The following is a 19888-nucleotide window of genomic DNA, read 5'->3' as shown; positions in this document are numbered from 1 at the left end:
TTTATCCCACTACAAAAACATTTCATTTGAAGTAATGTGAACTGATATGAAAGGTCTAACTGTGGCTCTTGATCCATGATGGCTTATTCACACATGCAAGTCTACAAGCATCAAAGCTCACTGTGGTGTAGTTGTGAAGTGTTGGGACTACAACCAAGGAAATCCATGTTGAGTTTGGAGTCATGGTATTCTACATATGTCAGTGCCAAAATATAAAAAAACAGGAAAAGTGGAGAACTGAGGCAGGTAGCTACTCTCATTCCATTGATGAGATCACAAGACAGTCCACATTCTGAAGTGCAAAAGCATCCAACCATTCTCCAAACTGGAGTAAATATGCACATCCATGGTAATGGCATACGGTCAACTTGTGCGAGGAACTTAGCATGATTTGACCTCCTAATTCTGAGATACCTGAGCTAAATTATGAGACTTCAGATATTCTTACCAATCGCCTGATGATTAGTAGCATTGATTGAAATCTGTGCTCGACAATAGGCTTTGCTGTCCACTAATTCTGAGGATGCAAAAAAAAAGAATACAGCTTAATGTAAATTCTTCTTAAAAGAACATTCAAAAATGTTGCATTGGTTGTTGAGTTAGTTACCTACTGTGCCACCATATCCACTATCATAGAAATAATTCTCTTCTTTCCAGGATGCCATTACGGATGGATCTTAAACAAAACAAGAAAAACACACACAACAACAAAAATCAATACTGGGAAAGTAATGTAAAAACAACAACAACAATGCTCTATATTCAGAACAGAGCATCCAAATCGACAGTGGGAACAACCCAGAGCAAGTTAACTATTTGTATTTCTTACTGATTACAAAGAATCAGTGGGAAAAATGAATGGTCTGCATGGACAGAGTGAGACATCGCCCACCCTCCATGAGGGCACATTGGGTACTTTGGTTTACCATGCTGGAGTTGCTGTATTTTATGGGTTAATTGTTGTGAACGTCCCAGAGAGTTTTGGATATTGGGCGGTATAGAAATGTAATGAATGAATAAAAATGTCAGATGACATGAGTGTGGGGCATCTTTTGTACCAGTAGCAATAGCTGCCTCATTAAGACAGTGCAAAAGGCTCTATCCAAACATTCTCCACTTAAATCCATTCCCATTTGATTTATATAACCAAGTGGCTTGACACACTTCATTTGTAGCAAAGGGAGAATGAAAGATTGCAGTAGCAGAATTACGCACATGTTCTTCAACTGAAACCACACTGCTTGAATGTGCCCCTTTCTTTCCTGATATTGCATGCTTACATGGGGTGGCAAGAGGTAAAACATATTAACGTAGGAAGGAAAAGAAACAAAGATTTCCCAATTATTCTAAAATCACCTTTTGAACCATTGCACATCTGCAGTGAACGTGACACCCATGTGGGTATTGTTACACAACTATAGTGTCCATCTGTAGAAATATATGTTGCTTTTTAGAAGAAGTTAAGTTTGTTTTTGTTTGAATTTCAAAATACACGTTTGGGGTTCAGTTGTCTTTAACAGTAATGACTGAGATTACAGCTGAAAATGAATCACTTGCTAAGTCACTGTGCTTGGCTAGGTTAAGAATTATGACACAGGAATTTAGCCAATCTTTTACTTGCCAGCTACATGTTTGGGCATCCCAACCTATGTCCACACAAGAGCATACACCCTCTTGTTGTTTAGACACCTGATCTATCCATTGTTTTCTCTAAAAACAAGCCTCACCCTAGTGGGGCTAGGATGATTTTTTGCTTTTGCAATTCTTCACGGTATAAGAAGCAGTCTATTTAGCATAGCACAACCTTACATGTCATCTTTACTATACCACTGATATATGTTATCTGTTAAGAAATTGCAAAGGAGTAATCTCATAAAGATCTCAAAAATGTCAAATTGCAGGTGCCGCCTACATTGCATTGAAGTCAGTGACAAATCTCCCAGTGTTTTGAAGGGACGTGAATTAAATTTACATCCATTTGGAAATTAATTCAAAAAGTCGAATTCCTCCATTCATCAATCATCAAGCCTCTGACGCAAGCCATTCCTGCCTAGTTCATCAACACCAGCATCAATTACCTTCATTTCTCAATGTGAACCCCAATACATTTCTTTAGACTACCAGCAGTGCCATATCATTTCTACGAGAAATAGATATGAGGAAAGCTAAGTTTCTCTGCATGTTTAGACAGAAAAAGTCCTACAAAACCCAGCATTTTCCAGCCAGGATTGCCTACTCTGACTAGCAGCAGCTTTCCAGGGTGTCAAGCAGGGGGTCTCCCCCACCTCCTGTGACCTGGTCCTTTTAAAGGGAAATGCCAGGGATTAAACCTGGAACCTTCCGCAAGCCAAGCTATGATTTTAGCTGGTAAAAAGTTAAGATGAGAGAAGGGTGTGTGTGTGTGTGTGTGTGTGTGTGTGTGTGTGTGTGTGTGTATTTTGCATTCTCTTTGTGAATACAATGAATTCCCATGAGGTGAGGACAAAAGTTGATTTTCAATTGATTTTCAACACTCTACTGTTTCTTGGCTTTTATAAGTTTCCAGATGAATCAGTTCTCTACCTAACTTTTTTTAAAAAACACACACACACACATATTTTGAACATGATCAGCTTTATTTAAGCACAACCAAATTCACGCCAGGGTTCGGCCAACATTAAGCACTTCTAGGTCCCATTGACGTCAATTGACTCTCATTATTAAAATCAATGGGGCAACTGTGTTACTAATTCTATCAAAAGAAAAAAGAAAAGCAATCTACATAAGAATGCCTTCCCACATTATTCTTGATCCTGACTCCTTGGCATACCCATATCTAGAATTCATTTTTATGTTAAAATATTACTTGTGCAAGCAACTTGAAAGGAAAATAGATCTGAGAGTAAGTTTTCATGTGGGGAAAACAGCCCTTAATAATTGTATTATTTTAACTTGATTATGTCCTTTATATTTAGTACATTCAGGATGCAATCCTATGCATATTTAGGCAGAAAAAAGTCCTGCAACTCCCCAGCCAGCCATGCACATCTTAACAGGCTTTCCTGTCCCCTTCCAATTCGAGTCTGTCAGTGCCAGTTGCTTATCTAGCTAGCAAGCTATTTATTCAATTATTTCTAGACAAACATTCTCCTTGAAAAATGTTGTTATGGTTTTTAAGGTTATTTTTAATGTTTTATTATGTTTTTATTTGACTTTGTTTCATATTTTCTGCACTTTATGTAAACCGTCATGGTTGGCTTCAGAAAGACAGCCTAAAAATCCAGTACATAAAGAATGGTTCATTCCTATTTGGAGGTGTATATGACACCAAGACCACTACTATAACCCACCTGTTTGTTCTGCCTTAACATTGACATTGTGTGATGGGTACATTTCACTTCCACATTGACCTGCAAGAGAATGAATGGAACATGCATGTACAACTCAGTATGCGAAAGTAGGATTTTAAATGCATATTGTCAAAGAACTGACAACAGGAATCAATACCATCTGACAACTGTATTAGTAATTCTATCAGAATAAAAAAGAAAAGAAATCTACATAAGAATACTTCCCAGATTATTCTTGCTCCTGACTGCTTGGCAAACCAGCATTTAACTCAAGAGCAAGCGCTTGTATAGTTGTTGTTATTATTATTATTATTATTATTATTATTATTATTATTATTAAATTAGTTGTATGTATTTTATGGTGTTTTTATTTGTGTTGTGCCACGCCTCGATCCAGAGGGAGAGGTGGGTAACAAATAAATAAATATATTATTATTATTATTATTATTATTATTATTATTATTATTATTTACAATTGTATACTGCCCCATAGCCGAGGCTCTCTGGGCGGTTTACATAGGAATTCCTTCTCATATTAAAATACTACTTATAGAAGCAACTTGAAAAGAAAATCTGAGTGTAAGGTTTAATGTGGGGAAAACAGCCTTTAGCTATTCAACAAAATAATTGACTTATCCAGCATCCTGAATGCACGTATTGCCATTTTCACAGACAGGTAAGTCATAGTTTTCCAAGGGTTTGAAGCCTATACAAAACTTTTACAAAGTTATGGGTTCATATATTTTACTCAGTGTGCTCCCAATCCTTTCTCATTTCTAGTTCTACACATCTCCGATAATATCCACCTATTATTTGAGCCAATAAATAATCTGAGACTTTGGCACCATGGTCTCTAGGCCAAAGATTTATTACTCAGCGATGCTCAATTTGCCATGCTCAGGCCTTGGTACAAGCCTGCTTTTGATCTTCAGCTATATTAAAGAGTTGATATCTCTCTGATCAGCATATGAAAGAGATGTTACCACAAAAACTACTGCTATTTCAGATGGTCAAGATGATTACTCTTAATCATAAATAGTCTTAATTTTGTAAACCGCCCCGAGAGCTTCAGCTATTGGGCGTTATAGAAATGCAATAAATAAATAAATACTCTGGAGAGAGCTATTACATTTAACTATTACATTTTAGAAACAGGACACTGCATGGTAATTTCATGGATCCATAATAGACTGGTTATTCCAACACTCTGCATATGTTCTCTGTGAGTAATGAGTTGTGAACAGGTTATTAAATTATGAAATTTGTCTCTTCTCTCAATGCTTAACTTTCCCAATGAAATTTTCATATTTGTGGCCCTGTTCCAAACTCCTGATACCAGCCTTTCCCAATCTTAGGCTCCAGATGTAAGAACATAAGAAGTGCCATGCTAGATCAGACCAAGGGTCCATCTAGTCCAACTTTCTGTTCTCACAGTGGCCAACCAGCTGTTGACCAGGAAACCACAAGCAGGACATGGGTGCAACAGCACCCTCCCACCCATGTTTCCACCCCCTTTAAAAGCCATCACTACATATTGTGGTAGTGAATTCCATAGTTTAACTATGCACTGTGTGAAGGAGCACTTCCTTTTATCTGTCCTGAATCTCCCATCAATCAGCTTCAAGGGATGAGCCCAGGTTCTAGTATTATGGGAGGTGGTGGTGGAAATGTCTCCCTATCCACAATCTCCACACTATGCATAATTGCGTACACCTCTATCATGTTTCCCCTTACCCTCCTTTTTTCCAGGCTAAACAATCCCAATTGTTGAACCTTCCTTCCTACAGGAGATGCTCCAGCCCGTCGATCATTTTAGTTGCCCTTTTCTGCACTTTCCCCAGCTCTACAATACCTTTTTTTAGGTGTTATGCCTAGAACTGCACACAGTATTCTAACTGTAGTTGAACTGAAAGTCCAATTATCACTGATCACAGATCATGCTAGCTTAAGATGATGGGCATTGCATTCCCGCACCTTATAGGGACCCAGAATTGGGAATGGCTGCTTATACTTCAGTGTGTATTTACCATTCCACTTCAGATGATGAAGGTTACTATAAAGAAGCTGCCCAGCTGTGCCAGCTGCCCGGGTGAAATCTTGCAAAGTCATGTTACACAGGTGTTCGCCGCTGATATCAAACTCCTGGAAAGGGATACAGTTGGCATCGAGCTGGTTGGTGTCCAAGAGATGCTGGAGCCATTCCCAGACCTGATACTTGGTCCAATACTGAGGATGGATTTCATGCCACTGAGTCCCAAAAAAACTGCCCGATGCTGCAAGGAAAGAATTGGTTCTTTGGTATATTACTTATCACCAATGATTTCCTTAATAATTCTGGTCAAATGAAATATCTATTATTTTATTTACTTCTTCAAACATTTCTATCCTGCCTTTTTATCCAAAACATTTAAAATCCATGATGCAAAATAAAATCATATAAAGACCTAAAACAAAACACAACCAGACAGCAGAAACAGGAGTGACAAGAACTAATTAAGCAGCAGAAAGCCAACAGAGGCAGCAAAGGGAAGCCCCCTCAGCCACTAAAAATCAAGAACATTTAGCCAGAACAGTTAAATATCCACAACAAAGTCACAAAGCCAACCCTAGAAGGGTGTTCTATCACATTATTATTATTATTATTATTATTTATAAAGCGCCATCAATTTTCATGGCGCTGTACAGAATAAAACAAAACAAGACCATTGGCCATATGGCTTACAATCTAAAATCACCATAACAGACAGGCCAGGGAGGAGGAAAACCAATAGGGGTAGGGGACATTAAAACTAAATATAGACTAGTGCCACTGATGAAAAGGCCCAGGTATGAAAAGACCCACATTGTATGCCAGAGAGTGAGGAACCAAAGCAAAGCTTCTGAGGAAAGAAAAGTTCAGGTATGAGTGGTTTTCATGCAGTTGTCTTTGAGAAAAGAGAAATGGGAAGGGACTGTAATTCAGTCATACAGTGCATGCTTTACATGCAAAAGGTCCCAGATTAAATCTCCAGCTTCTCAAGGGAGGGCTAACAAAGAATTCTGCCTTAAGACCTAAAGAACAGCTGCCAGTCAGTGTGGACAATACTGGGCTAGGTGGGCCAATGGTATGATTTGGTATAAGTCCCTATGTGGTATCCTGGACCCAGACCATTGAGAGCATTCTTCCCCAACTTTGTCACCTTTGTTTTGGATTACAACAACCTATGGCCATGGGTGATGGGACTTGTAGGGCAAAACATCTGGAAGTTGTTACTTACTCTGGAAGGTGTTTTTTTCTTGTTGCTTTGAATGCAGACAACACTCTTTCTGGTGTCTTCCACATGTTCTGGACCACAACTCCTATCAGCCCCAACCAGCATGACCAAGGGTCAGGAATTTTGGGAGTTATTTATTTATTTATTTATTTATTTATTACATTTTTATACCGCCCAATAGCCGAAGCTCTCTGGGCAGTTCACAAAAATTAAAACCATAATAAGTTGCAGTCCAACATTCCTGGGGACACCAGGTTGGGGAAGGCTACTGAATAGGTAAAGACAAGCGTAATGTAAACAGAGAGCTCAGACAGCATCTTTGCCATGAAGTGAAATTGACTGGCTTCCTCCTGACTTCGAAGCTGAAATGGCAGACATGCATACTAGCAAATTCACATAGGCTCAGCTCCAGTATTGTCCTTCCCTCCAATTTTTAACAGTTTTTAATTGTTGAAAGCACAGCATCAACATGCATGCATTCATCTTATTAATTTTTTAAGGACCCTTTTGGGGAGTGCAAAACTGGTCCTAGGATTGGGGAAGATAGTATTTAATGGTGACATTACTAAGCCGAATCAGTACCATGCACAGCTGGCAAGGTATTGATTGGCTGGGCTTAATAATGTCAATGTGAAGAAGTGCTCCAGAGCTCAAGCTCAAAATCTACACTGTTTTGATATACCACCTGATTTATTTATTTATTTTTTAAAAAAGAACAACCTCATGCAACAACAGTGCACAAAAATTAAATGTTAAAAAAAAACAACCCTCTGGAAGGATGGAGGTAGTCTGCAGTTTTCTGAATTGTAAGACGGCAGCTTCTGTCCCAGCAAGACCCCACTTAAAAAAACAACAACACTGCTGTAGTGGCTCGTACTGATCAAGCTACCAGAGTTTTAAATCACTTCATGGCCTCAATTCTTTATCATGCAATACAATAAAATAGCCACTATGTTCTTGAGTTGTTGGGAAATGTGAAAGAACCCAGAGACATAAAGATGTTCTCTCTTCAATGAATTTCACTGTAGCTGGAAGACCAAATCTACTAAGGTCTTATTCTGTACCACAATTTGCATATGAAGTAATGCAGCCCTTTGATGCCAAGTAAATAGTACATATACAAGTATGTAAAATCTGACAAGCAAACAAATGTTCTTCTCTGGTCATCTATTAATCCATAGACCAAACATCTAGCTCCCCTTTCTGCAGAATTAAATACGTATTCATAATTGCTCTCCAGAGGGTCTTTTTAAGGGGGTTTCACCTTTTTCCTAACAGAGAGTCTGTAACTTCAATAGCTGGTTAACAGGCTGATACTTGGGATATGAGAAAATACTGCACCTGTTGAGCAGCTGTTTAAAAATATACATCCACTGTCAGGGGAGAAAATGCTAGACATCAAAGTTTTAAAACATTTTAAAATAAATTCTTAAGAATAAATTGAAACTATGCGGGTATGAGAACTATTAATACAAAGAGGTGCAAATAAAAAGGAAAGAAACTTTTTTAATCCTGAACACATATCCTTTGAAGTAACTGCAATTCATTTCACTGGAATTTATTTCCAAACGTGTGTGTACAGGGTTTCCGAAGTATTTTTAAGAAGAAATATTTAACACTGGGCTTCACCCAGTAATGGGATCAATTAATGTTCAAGTTACTCAATAGCTGCACTCAGACACCATACTAAATTGTGGTTTAGCGAGGCATGAACAAGCCTAGTTTCCATCCAGGCTCACATGTCCCCTACCACCATCCTCCCATGCAGCTGAGAGGAGGAGTTTGGAAATTTCCACTTCTGCTTTTAGTTAACCACAGCTTCCTGTGTCTGAACTGGGCACTGTGGCTAACATTAACTAGGGTTGGTTAATTTAAACAAGCTAGCTTCAGAAACCACATTTGAAGCTGGTTTGCTTTTGTACTTAATGTTAGATACAGTTTATTAGTCTGGACAACATGAAAAACTACATTGAACTAAAAGGCAAAGGCAAAGCTTCCGAACTCCTCTTCCCAGCCATGTGCAAGTAGCAGAGGCAGGGGGAGAGTGTGAATCCAGGAGTAAGCCAAGGTCATTCTGATAGTGCTAAATCAGAAGTATCTGAGGCCTGGGAGTAAAATCTGGCTCACCTGGAGTCCCCTCTGAGGGGTCTCCACGTGACCATGTCCCTTTCTCCACCCACTGATTGTTTGATGGCTTTTGTGCAGTTTTTTGCCCATTCTAAAAGGCTGACGTGGCTCCCCTAACTCTGTCAGTAAGAGTTTTAAACGAAAATTTGCGGGAATTTTTGGCCCTGTTCCCTTGGCCCTCAGCCAGCACACTACTGGAATTCAACCCCCGGAGCTTATCTGAAATGGAATTTCGCCCCTGTGCTGAAAGATATCTAACACCCCTGCACTAGACTACAGTGTTGGAATATGTTTTTTGTTAAGGATGTTCACTTACACAAACCAAGCAATTTCCCAATGTAAAATAACACACTATTATTTCACACGAAAACGTGCAAAATGAAAACACAAATGCAGCTACTTCAAAATTTCACAAAGAGGAGAAGAGGGTAATAACAAAAGCAAAATGTTGAAACCTTGTAAAATATAGGAAACCACAATTGTATTTTAACCATTATTTCTTATATAATCAACCTGAACAGATGTTCAGCATTAATGTCCAAACTCTTAAAAAAATTATCAGAGTAGGGAAAACATAACCAGCCTGGATTAAGCTGAGGTGTTCATCATAATTTCTGTGCTAGTATTGTCTACAGGTGTCTCACTCACACCTCTTAGTTGTCATGTTCTACTTATAAATACCTAACACAATGAAGAGCAAGAGTTGGTGTAGCTCAGATATCACTAGATAATATTTAGGCCAGCAAACTTAAGTTACATAAGTCTTGATAAGGTTAAAAGAACAGGCAGAAATCAGTAAACAATTAAAACAGTAATTTGAAAATAATTTGGAATTCTTTTAGAGAAAGATGTTATTTTTTAGTTTTTTTTAATGTATAATTTTTAATATAAAATATCACAAAGGAAAGAAACTGACCAATGGTGTATGATTGTGTAACCAGATTTCAGTATAGTGTAGTTAGTGTAGTACAGTTAAGGTAAACACTTCATAAATTTTATAAACTGGATCTACTTCATAGGTTCCGGGCCCTATTATGATTATATTTATACATGCAGAAAAGCTAAGGTTTTTTCTCTAATAGCTTAACATTTAATAAAGAGAGAGTCTTTAATGAGCTTGTCCTATATATGTGACCTATTTGAAATCATATCTACTGGATATTTCTGTCATTATACGGTTTCTACCTCACCCAAAATTGCTTCTGGCCATAGGTGGCATCTTTAGTTTCAGTGCCAACATCAACCAGTCCATATGAATCAAGATGGTAAAAAATGGAATGGAGAATTTCAAGTTGCAGAGATTATCTTTCCTGATGTCAGCATTAGGTTAGAATGTGGTGTGTATCTGAGTGCTATTTGAATAGTGACTGCTGCTGATGTACTCTTTTCAGAAAGCAACTATATATATATATATATATATATATATATATATATATATATTAAAAGACTTTGAGGAATAGAATGGGTGGACTAAAATGATTAACTTCAAACATTATAATGATTACACCACATTCCATTTTGGTTGTGCAAAAAAATAAAAAATATCTAGTGAATTAGTGCAAACAATGATTTTCCAATGAAGTATAAAGAGACTGGATATTTTTTCCAAATAGGATAACAGCAAGAGAAAGACATACAATTCCCAAACCAATTCATAGATCACTATTGGTGTCCTACCATTACATGTGGGATATCCATCTGTCCAGGACGACTGCTCATGGAGGAGACTTGTGACGGAATTAAGACTCATTCTGCCAGTTCCTTCTAAAATCATGATCTGTGAACGAACCAAATAGCTTACTTAGCTAATACTTGTTTTTCCGCAAATGCCAAGAATATAGCATCAAAAGCAAACAATGCTAAGTGTTGTACAAGAAGACACAGCCCAGGTTAAAGACATGTTGCCACAACCCCTTTCTAGATGAAATAAAATATCCTAATGGCAAAACATTATCATGCTTGATTTTCATAAACATGAGGCAAGTTTTTACAGCCACCGATTCATAAAAGAATAATCTGTGATCAAGAAAGAAACAGATTTTTTTTAAAAAAATCCCTGGTTCCCATTAACTGGTATTTGAAAGAAAAAGAAAGGGAAAACAACAGAAAGTTTTTCCCCTTGTCTTTCTTTGAATAGCAAAATGTAATTAGTCATACTTGACTTTCCCTTCAAGAATTAATAATAAATATAAAAACATATTTTAACTAATAAAGCATGTACAGCTTGAGTTGGTCACATATGACTAGCTAGCTTTTCATGGAATTTTGTTTCTCGTGAGGGAAAAGAAAGTAGTGTAAAATATCAACGATGCATTGGCCTCCAGTGCATAATCATTAAAGCAAGTTAGGAGCTTTTGCAAACAAAGTAGCCATAATATAAAAACAGGGAAATAATTACCTGTGAAAACATACAGATATGGACAAAAAAATGACTAAAACCCTTTTTCATTTAGGAATTAAACCTATGCATGTCTACAGAGAAGTAAGCCCCATTGAGTTCTGCGGGAATAGCTTCCAAGTAAGGGTGTACAATACTGCAGCTCCAGGATCTAGAATGCCTCAGGTGTAAAATGTTCTAAAATAGATTTTGGATTTTTGCTTACGGCCAACTTGGCTGCCTTTGTTTTTTTATATTTGTTGTCCTTCTCTGATTCTTTGTCTGAATGGCTGACTGAGTAACCAGTTTATTTTTAGTACATACAGCAAGACTGTGGAATAGCTGCAGATTCAGGCTAAGCCTTTGATTTCCTGTCCCTAATAGGTGATGGTTTAAACCAGAGCCCCCAAAATTCTCCACTCTATTTGTGGGCAGAGAAATTGGGGGAACAATTTCACCAAATTTCTCCAGGCGAGAAGAAAATCTCCAACAATTTCTCACATGTAAGCGTCACCATTGGCAAGGGTTGTAGAACAGCTTCTTTCTTTCTTTCTTTCTTTCGTTTTTCCTATGGGTTTTTGGTTTTCCTGCACTGCCACTGCAAGCGGCAACAACATCAACTTGTTGTTGGCAGACTCATCCCATTTTGCATGCTCCGCAATAACCATATACCTAGCATCATTCTAGGGCATGGCACGGGGTGGGGAAGAGAATGCACATGCACCCCACAAAAATGGTGAGGAAAATTTGGAGAAATTTCTGCAAAGTGTGCTTTTATTTCTAGGGGGTAAAAAAAAAAAAAAGAGAGAGAGAAACCTTTCTTTTCCTGAGTTTTGGTTCAGCTCTAACAACAACAACAACATTTCTATACTACCTCGTATAGCCAAAGCTCTCTGGTTCAGTGTCTTTTCTAGGGTCTGCCAAAAGTACATTTCTGAGGAGTGATTGTGCATACATCTTGGTCGTTTCTTCACCTGCCCTTTTCCCCCAGGATTGTCCCTGAATAGTTCCTGTGCATCCAAGGCCCTTTCAAACACTGATGAAAGAAGCCTTGAGAGGAGGTGGAACACTGTTTTTTGATGAGTCCTTTTAAAATAATAGCAGTCCGAATAAAATAGATGGAACCTATTGGAATATGATAGGAAACCACGTAAAAGACTAGGCTGGTTCAGGCAGTACTTCCTCCATCCCATGGAGGAAATAAGTGTGTCATTTCTCCCCATGAAGCCGGCACACCTGCCTCACCTTCTCCTTTCACAGGGAAGCAAGGAACCAAGCAGGGAAACCACATCTGAATATGGCTTATTTGCATAAAATTCAGTATGTGTAGATCAAGATGACATGGTCAATTACATTAGCTTCCACCGGTATCATTCACTTGGCAGCTCCTTCAGGCTAGCCCAAATGGACAGCTCTATTTTGCTTGTTACCTGCTATATCTATTCTCACATCAGAGAGAAAAAGTGCAATTTGGATTTCCTTAATCTAGAATTTGATTGCCAACAAATTCTACTAACAGCAATTTTTAGAATCTTTTGTAAACTCAGGTATAAAAGATATTAGCCTAATTAATTTTTAATTAATAATAATAATAATAATAATAATAATAATAATAATAATACAATGCCTCTCTCCTGCCAATTCACTGGCAGGGTGTATGTGTTTTGCCCCACCCTACCCTTTAGGGCAGAATGGGATCTGCCAGCCTAGTGAATTCATCCAAAAGCCAGACTCAATGCAACAGTGGGTCTGGCTTTTTCAATCAAAGCAGGCAGGTAGCACGGAGACCTATTCAAGTTAGTTAACACAACCAGGTGTGCTCCCTGAGGGTCCTGGAGGGTGGGGGATGCATTCACCAGCCTAAAAGCTCCATCACACCAGCGTTATAGCCCACTCTCTTCGTGCGTTGTTTCCTGAGGGCTCACGTGGCATCATCCATGTCCTGCCATGATCTCATCTCTTCCCCCCTCTTTGCGAGGTTTCTTGGTGCAGGGAAAGAACGGTTTTTTCGGCAATGCACTTGACCCTCAATGTGTATTTTTATCCAATTGTACTCAATCCGATGCTCTGAGGGTGTGTATTAAAGGGGCAGTTTTGCTGATGAAAGGGAGGGGGCGTGCCTTTTCTCCAGTGCGCCATGTCGATCACTGGTGAGGGAGAGGTGTCCAGCTGCGACCAACCAATACACTGTAAGGGGAGGTACAATTGAGATCTGAGGGGGGGACACAGCGATTCGCCGGTGTGCAGGAGAGGTCTAAAGACGAATGAAATGTAAGGCTTTCAAACACCACATAAATGGAGGGGGATAATATGAGGGCAAACCAGGGAAAACGTTTAGGTGTGATGGACCCCTAACTCTCATTGTCAGTTGGCTCAGGAGGAAATACAAGGCTGAGGTCTTGACTTCATTGAACGCTAGGGTCAAACACCCAAGGCTCCCTTGGTTGCTTGAAGGTGAGCTGACAAGGAATCACCTTTGTAGGATAACTTTCAGGCACAGGATCTTGAGCCTGGTGCGATTTCCCTACAAAATGCTGGGGGAGATTTCATAAACTGCAGGCTAGGTGTCCGCTCTTAGCCAGTTACATATTGTGCCTTGTTGCAGATCTTTTTTGTTGTTAAGCTTAATAAAGCTGCGACTCTTTAAGCATTACTGTCACGTCATCATTCGGGGGGGGGGGCAAATTTTTGTTATATATGTATCACTATTTTCTTTAAACAAAGGGACATAGATTGAAAAACTGACAAGATTTGAATTCAGTTATATTTTTGCCATTAGGGTTTATACGTGTGGATTTTGCTTCAGTGAGTATAATAATGTGATATGTATAATAATAAATATTAACCCTCATAGCGATCAGTCTAGATTTTCACATGATGCAGTTATGAAAGAATGATAGATTTTGTCCATCTGGCCTCATCTCTTATTAAAAATAACTTATGAAGAAAAACATATTGATAGACAGTTGTTCTTGACAATAGAAACAGAAACGTCATGGAGGATGTAGTAGGAAAAGTAACCACATCTTATTTTGATAACTAGACAGTGGCGTAGTGGTAATTTTTGAAGTGCAGGCACACACATAATTACAGTCTCCATAGCCATGGCTCCAAGGAGAGTCCAAAAATGCAGATATTTGGATTCTCCATTTGAACATGCCAGTTCTAGCAGTTTTATGCTTTCCAGGAGCAAGTCTGTTGTAAAATCCAAGGCATTCTAAAATTCTGTGCATTATAAAAGGAAACAGAAAAATTCATTTCCCCCTACTACTGTGAGAACTGCAGCTAAACTCAGAGGAAATGGAATTCTGAGAGGGGTTGGCAGATGATGTCAGGGCACCTGCTAATAAGGAGCAGCCAGTGCTATGTCTCTTCTACACCACTGCAACCGGTGGGCAATGTGGAATGGCAACCACAAGTAATTTTTAAATTCAATGAATATTGTTAAAATTCTGAGACACTTGTGGGGGGGGGGTTGGCTCTGATGTTTGCAGAGAATAGAATAGATTTGCAATTCCATGCAATTATGAACACAAACTCCAAATGTTAAAACTATTTGTGTGTTTTTTGTGTTTTTTTATTTTTTGATTACATAATACAATTACCACATAAGAAATTAAAATAAACAAACATACATCGCTTATAATTCCAAATTATACTTATCTAGTTTCCATAATCACATAACATAACATAAATGCTCCCCACCACCTTCCGGGATCTATTCTTGCTTCCAGAATCTCATAATTTCTTCCGGTGGTGATTTTCCACCCCCCTTAGAGAATACATATTCTAGGAACTGTTTCCAAATTCCCTCAAATTCGTTTACATTTGTTATACCTTTTCTTAACCTTATATTACATGTCAATTTGTCATTTATGGTATGTCCCAAATTTCCTTATACCACTCTTCTATATGATAATTTCCCTGCACCTTCCAGTTCCTAGCTATAATTAACCTTGCTGCTGTCAACAAATTAGTTATTAGTTCTTTAATCTCTTTATTATACTTTAAAGTACCATATAGTGATAGCAATGCTACCATAGGTGTCTCTTCCAACTCTATTCCCACAATTTCTTTTATTTCAATATACACCATTTTCCACAATTTTTGCACACATTCGCATTCCCACCACATATGTAAATACGTTCCTTTCCCTCCACAACCTCTCCAACAATTTGCTGAATTCATCTTATTTATTCTATTTAATCTCACCGGGGTCAGATACCACCTCCAAACAATTTTGTAATAATTTTCTTTTATTCTCACAGACATATTTCTCAACACTCTTTGTCGCCATATTCCCTCCCAACTCTGCTGCCCTATTTGCACTCTCAAATCAGTTTCCCATACCATCTTCCCCATTCCCCCTATCTCTCCCTTTTCAGCCAATATTCTATAAATCTCACTTGTTAAACCTTTTATCCTCTTATTTTCTCCTATCTCAATTTCTTTCCTAAAAATCAAATCTTCAAATTTTGTCATTTTGCTACACTCCCCATTATCTCTTACCCATTTTTTTGTCCATTGCTCTAACTGCCGACAATTTAACCAATTTAAATTCTCCCCCTTAAACACCTCTTCTATTTCCCTTCCTCTTTTCGTCTCTCTTAACCAATCTTTTAACCTCATTATTTTTTTCTCTATTAAAATTTTGTTCAATCTCTCTTTTAAATTCCCTGGAAAATTCCTTAACATTATCACCGGTGTTAACGGAGATATTTTCGAAAATAACTCCTTCTTATATAGTCGCTAGATTTCCCAATGCTTTTTCAATAGCGGGTTTCCTATTTCTTCTCCGCTTTTTTTACTATCTTCTCTAAAAAATATATTTTCCAATTGCCACTCTTTATCTTTTTTTGCTCCATCCTCCAACCAATCTAGTTCCCCTACTCCTATAATTCCTTCTACTATGTGTCTTAACCTATTGGCTGTATAATATGCCTTTATATTGGGGATTCCCAATCCTCCTTTCTTCTGTGCTAAGTACCACCACTTTTTGTTTATTCTCGCTTTCCTGCCTCCATTACAATAATTATTTACCATATTCTTCCAACTTTTTATCTCTTTTTCTGATATTCTAATTGGTAACATTCTAAATACAAAATTGAGCTTAGATAAAATTTTCATTTTAACTAAAGCTATTCTGCCAAACCATGACAAATTTAACTTTTTATATTTTTCTATTTTATCTATAATATCTTTCTTCAACTTATATAAATTCTCCTTTTCTAAATCCTCTAAATCTTTAACAATTTTAATTCCCAAATATTTAATTTGTTCTTTAACTCTCATTTTCCCTTCCTTTCCTTCCCAGTCTTGCACTTCTTTTTTTAAATAGTTAAATGTCATCATTTCTGATTTTTCCCAATTTATTCTTAATCTCGTAACTTCTTCAAACTCTTTCAAATGTTGTTTAATTCTTCTCATTATCCTTAGTGGATCCTTAACAGTTAACAATGTATCGTATGCAAACATATGTAATTTTAATTCCTTTTTCAAGCCTACTCCTTCTATAATCTCGTCCTCTCTTATCACATTTGCCAACAATTCCATAACCAATACAAATAGAACCGGCGAGAGTGGGCACCCTTGCCTAGTTCCTCTGGCCAGTTGTATCCTTTCTGTAATTCCATCATTGATTACAATTGAAGCTGTGCTTTGAGAATATAGTTGTTCTATTATACCTTTAAATCTATCTCCAAATCCCATTCTTATTAAAACTATTTGTAAGACACGGTAAATAATTGTTTCTAGAGGGGTAGCAGTATTAGAGCATCATCACATCAGGGAAAATTGTGTTTCCTTGCTGTTGCTTCTCTGCCTTCGCTTTTGTCCCTCATTACTTCCTCTTTCGAAAGAGGAAATCAACAGTGTGCACGTGGCTCATTCAATGGGCCATTTTGATCATGCTCCCAAGTAGTAAGGCGTCAGACAGAAAAATAGCTTCATTTATTTTAATTATTTATAATCTGCCTTCCAATAAACACTCCCTCCCATGTTCCCCACCAGTTGCTGGGGAACATGGGTGAGAGGGTGCTGTTGCTTGTCATCCCTGGCCGATGGCTGGTTGGCCACTGTGTGAACAGAGTGCTGGACTAGATGGACCCTTGATCTGATCCAGCATGGCTCTTCTTATGTTCTTATTCCCAGGGTGGCTTTACAATAAAAATTAAAATAAGAGGACTGAACCGAAATAATAAATATATACAATAAAATAACTGTAATGCAAACCTAAAACCCAGAGGACCTTTCCTTCTGCTGCTCCCAGACTGTGGAATAGCCTGCCGGAGGAGACTTGTCAGTTTGACAGTCTTTTAGCGTTCAAGAAAGCTATCAAGACTGATCTCTTCCAGCAGGCCTATCCAGTAGAATTTTAGGATACTTTTAATATGCTTTTAGGAAGCTTTTAACAGTATATGCTATGTTTTTAATCAGTATTTTGTGTATTTTATGCTTGTTGTTCCCCGCCTCAATCCAATCGGAGAGGTGGGTAAGAAATATGTTGTTGTTGTTGTTATTAAACAACACATTGTAGAGCAGCATGAAAACCAATCAACATAGATAAAACTCACAGTTAAAGTAAATGAGAGGATAGAAAGATCTTCACCTGCTACTGAAATGACATGAGTAGGTGCACCAGGGAACCCTTCCCAGGCATGGGGAGAGTATTCCAAACCTGCCACAAGATAATTTAGCCTATCAAACTTGTCTATTGGAGTGGGAGAGACTTAACATTATAAAAGTGCAGCAAGTAAATAACATATCAAATTGTCCTTGAACAAAGTATATATCTCTACTACATGTGGATCCTGTGTTAGGCTTGTTACCCTACCATGCTTGATTACTGAATGCCCCTCATGCAACTGCCATCAAAATATGCACATAGGTAACTTTTTTTCAGCTGTCATCCATAGTTGGATTACTGAAAACAAATTCAACCCTTTCAGTCATGTGCCTGTGTGTATGGCAGAATCACAGTTCAGAAAAAAAAATACACCCAAAACTGCATGGGCAACTCACCCTTAATCAGAAGTAAATATTAAAAGTTTTATTAATCACATGAGGATGTCAGAACAACATGTAGACTGATGTGGAAGCAATATATAAATCACAAAGGCAATGTGGTACAGTACTTACATGTAGACTAATCTCCATAGAGAGAGGTATAAAAAATATGGCCCACAGATAGCCCCCCAAGCCCTCTCTGGTGGCCCCCAAGAAAAAAAGGAAATAATCTAGAAATAGATTCTGTTGTTCCTGCAACATATTCTCCCAGGGGAATTGCAACCATTCTCATTCAATTTGATAGAAAAGAAATTGGTTTGGTAAAGAAATTCAAAGAAGACATTTCAGAGAAATTCTCATGAGTTTGGTTCAGGGTTCTTGTGCTTACTTTACTTATGAGATGACTGAGGAGTGTGTGTGTGTGTGTGTGTGTGTGTGTGTGTGTGTGTGTGTGTGTGAGAGAGAGAGAGAGAGAGAGAGAGAGAGAGAGGGGGGGGAGGGAGGGAGGGGGGCTAGTCTTTCATTGTACAGTCATCTCTCTGACAGCCTGTAGCCTCTTTGGGTTTCTGCACTTTCCGCTCAGGGGAAGACATCATAAATGTATTCCTCCCATAGGGCCTTTTCAGATCAGGAAGTGCAAGCAGCCTGGAAGACTGTACAGCAAAGGTGAGATGTGCAATAGAAAAATATAGACAGTACCCTCAGCCACCTTAAGGTCAAAAACACCACCAAAACACATTCAAAATAAATTATAAAATGCCCAGAGAATGAGGCAGAAAAATGGAAGCCCCTTTCATGGGGAAAGAAAACTTTCAGGAAATTCTTGAGATTTTTCTTTTCTTACCTCCTAGAAATAAAAGGACACTTTTCAGAATTTTCTCCATGTTTTCTCCATATTTTTTGTGGTGGTTGCATTCCCTCCCCTCAATGCACCGGAGTGTTGCTAGGTATGTGGGGCACTGTGGAGGATGCAAAATGGGGGCTAAGATGCCAACAAAGTTAATGTGTGGCCATTTGCAGAACAGTGCAAAAAAAAAAAAGCCTTAGGAAAAGAAAAGAAAGAAGCAGTGCCCCTTGCCAATTGTGATGCCTACCTGCGAGAAATTTTTGGAGAATTTCTTCTCGCCCTGGAGAAAGTCAGTGAAATTGTCGCCTCCCTGACCCCGCAATTTCTCTACCCAAAAATAGGGTGGAGAATTTTGAGAGGACACTTATGCACAACTCTAGCCACAGAGGCCTCATTCCCAGAGTGACCCCAAGAAACATTCTAGGAAGCAGTGCTTAAATGATCAGGCCTTGGATGCTCTAGGAATGGGGTTTCTATGGAAATCCTACAGCCTGTTTCTGGAGTGTGGGTTTGTCTCAAAAAAAAAGAAAAAAGAAGCAACCCCAAAAACCCGTTTTATTTTTTTTAATTAAAAAGTTTCAGGTAGGATTTCAGGATCTTTCAGCGAGAGAGTGGTTTAGAAGGAAGGGAAATTCTAGGAACCAGGGGGTATGTCTATATGCTTTAAAAAACCCTGTGGTGGCTGTGTGGTGGCACTGTATCAGTTATGCGGCACAGCATCCACCACACAGCCAGCAAGGGGCTTTCCCACGAAGCTGTGAATAAAAAGTCAGGAACTTACCACGACTTTTGGGTGGGAGCAAGGTGAATTCAGCCCTTCCACAGTCTAACCTTGCTCCAGCTTCGCTGAGGAAGCATACCCTGGCTGAAGGCAACCTCCGATTGGTTGCCAGAAGTCAGGGGGAGGCGGGGATGGCCCTAGTACCTGGAGAACTACTGGATACCCAGC

At 38.5% G+C, this 19888-nt stretch overlaps 1 protein-coding gene across 2 annotated transcripts in view; it reads right to left on the bottom strand.

Moving 5' to 3' along the window:
• The window catches only part of EHF (ETS homologous factor), a 50920-nt gene that overhangs the window by 13420 nt on the left and 17612 nt on the right, over positions 1–19888 (bottom strand). For both annotated transcript variants that reach the window (XM_063118813.1, XM_063118812.1), the window contains exons 2-6: positions 10388–10487; positions 5357–5602; positions 3330–3389; positions 608–676; positions 449–517 (exon numbers count right to left, since the gene is read on the bottom strand). In XM_063118813.1, the coding sequence (XP_062974883.1) occupies positions 449–517; positions 608–676; positions 3330–3389; positions 5357–5602; positions 10388–10484 (541 nt within the window). In that variant the 5' untranslated portion in view covers positions 10485–10487. The remainder of the gene's footprint in view (positions 1–448; positions 518–607; positions 677–3329; positions 3390–5356; positions 5603–10387; positions 10488–19888) is intronic.

The sequence above is a fragment of the Elgaria multicarinata genome, chromosome 2 (assembly GCF_023053635.1).
Source record: "Elgaria multicarinata webbii isolate HBS135686 ecotype San Diego chromosome 2, rElgMul1.1.pri, whole genome shotgun sequence".
Classification (NCBI taxonomy): domain Eukaryota; kingdom Metazoa; phylum Chordata; class Lepidosauria; order Squamata; family Anguidae; genus Elgaria; species Elgaria multicarinata.
Note: the sequence above shows the minus strand (reverse complement) of the source record. Positions and strands in the feature narration are given on the sequence as shown.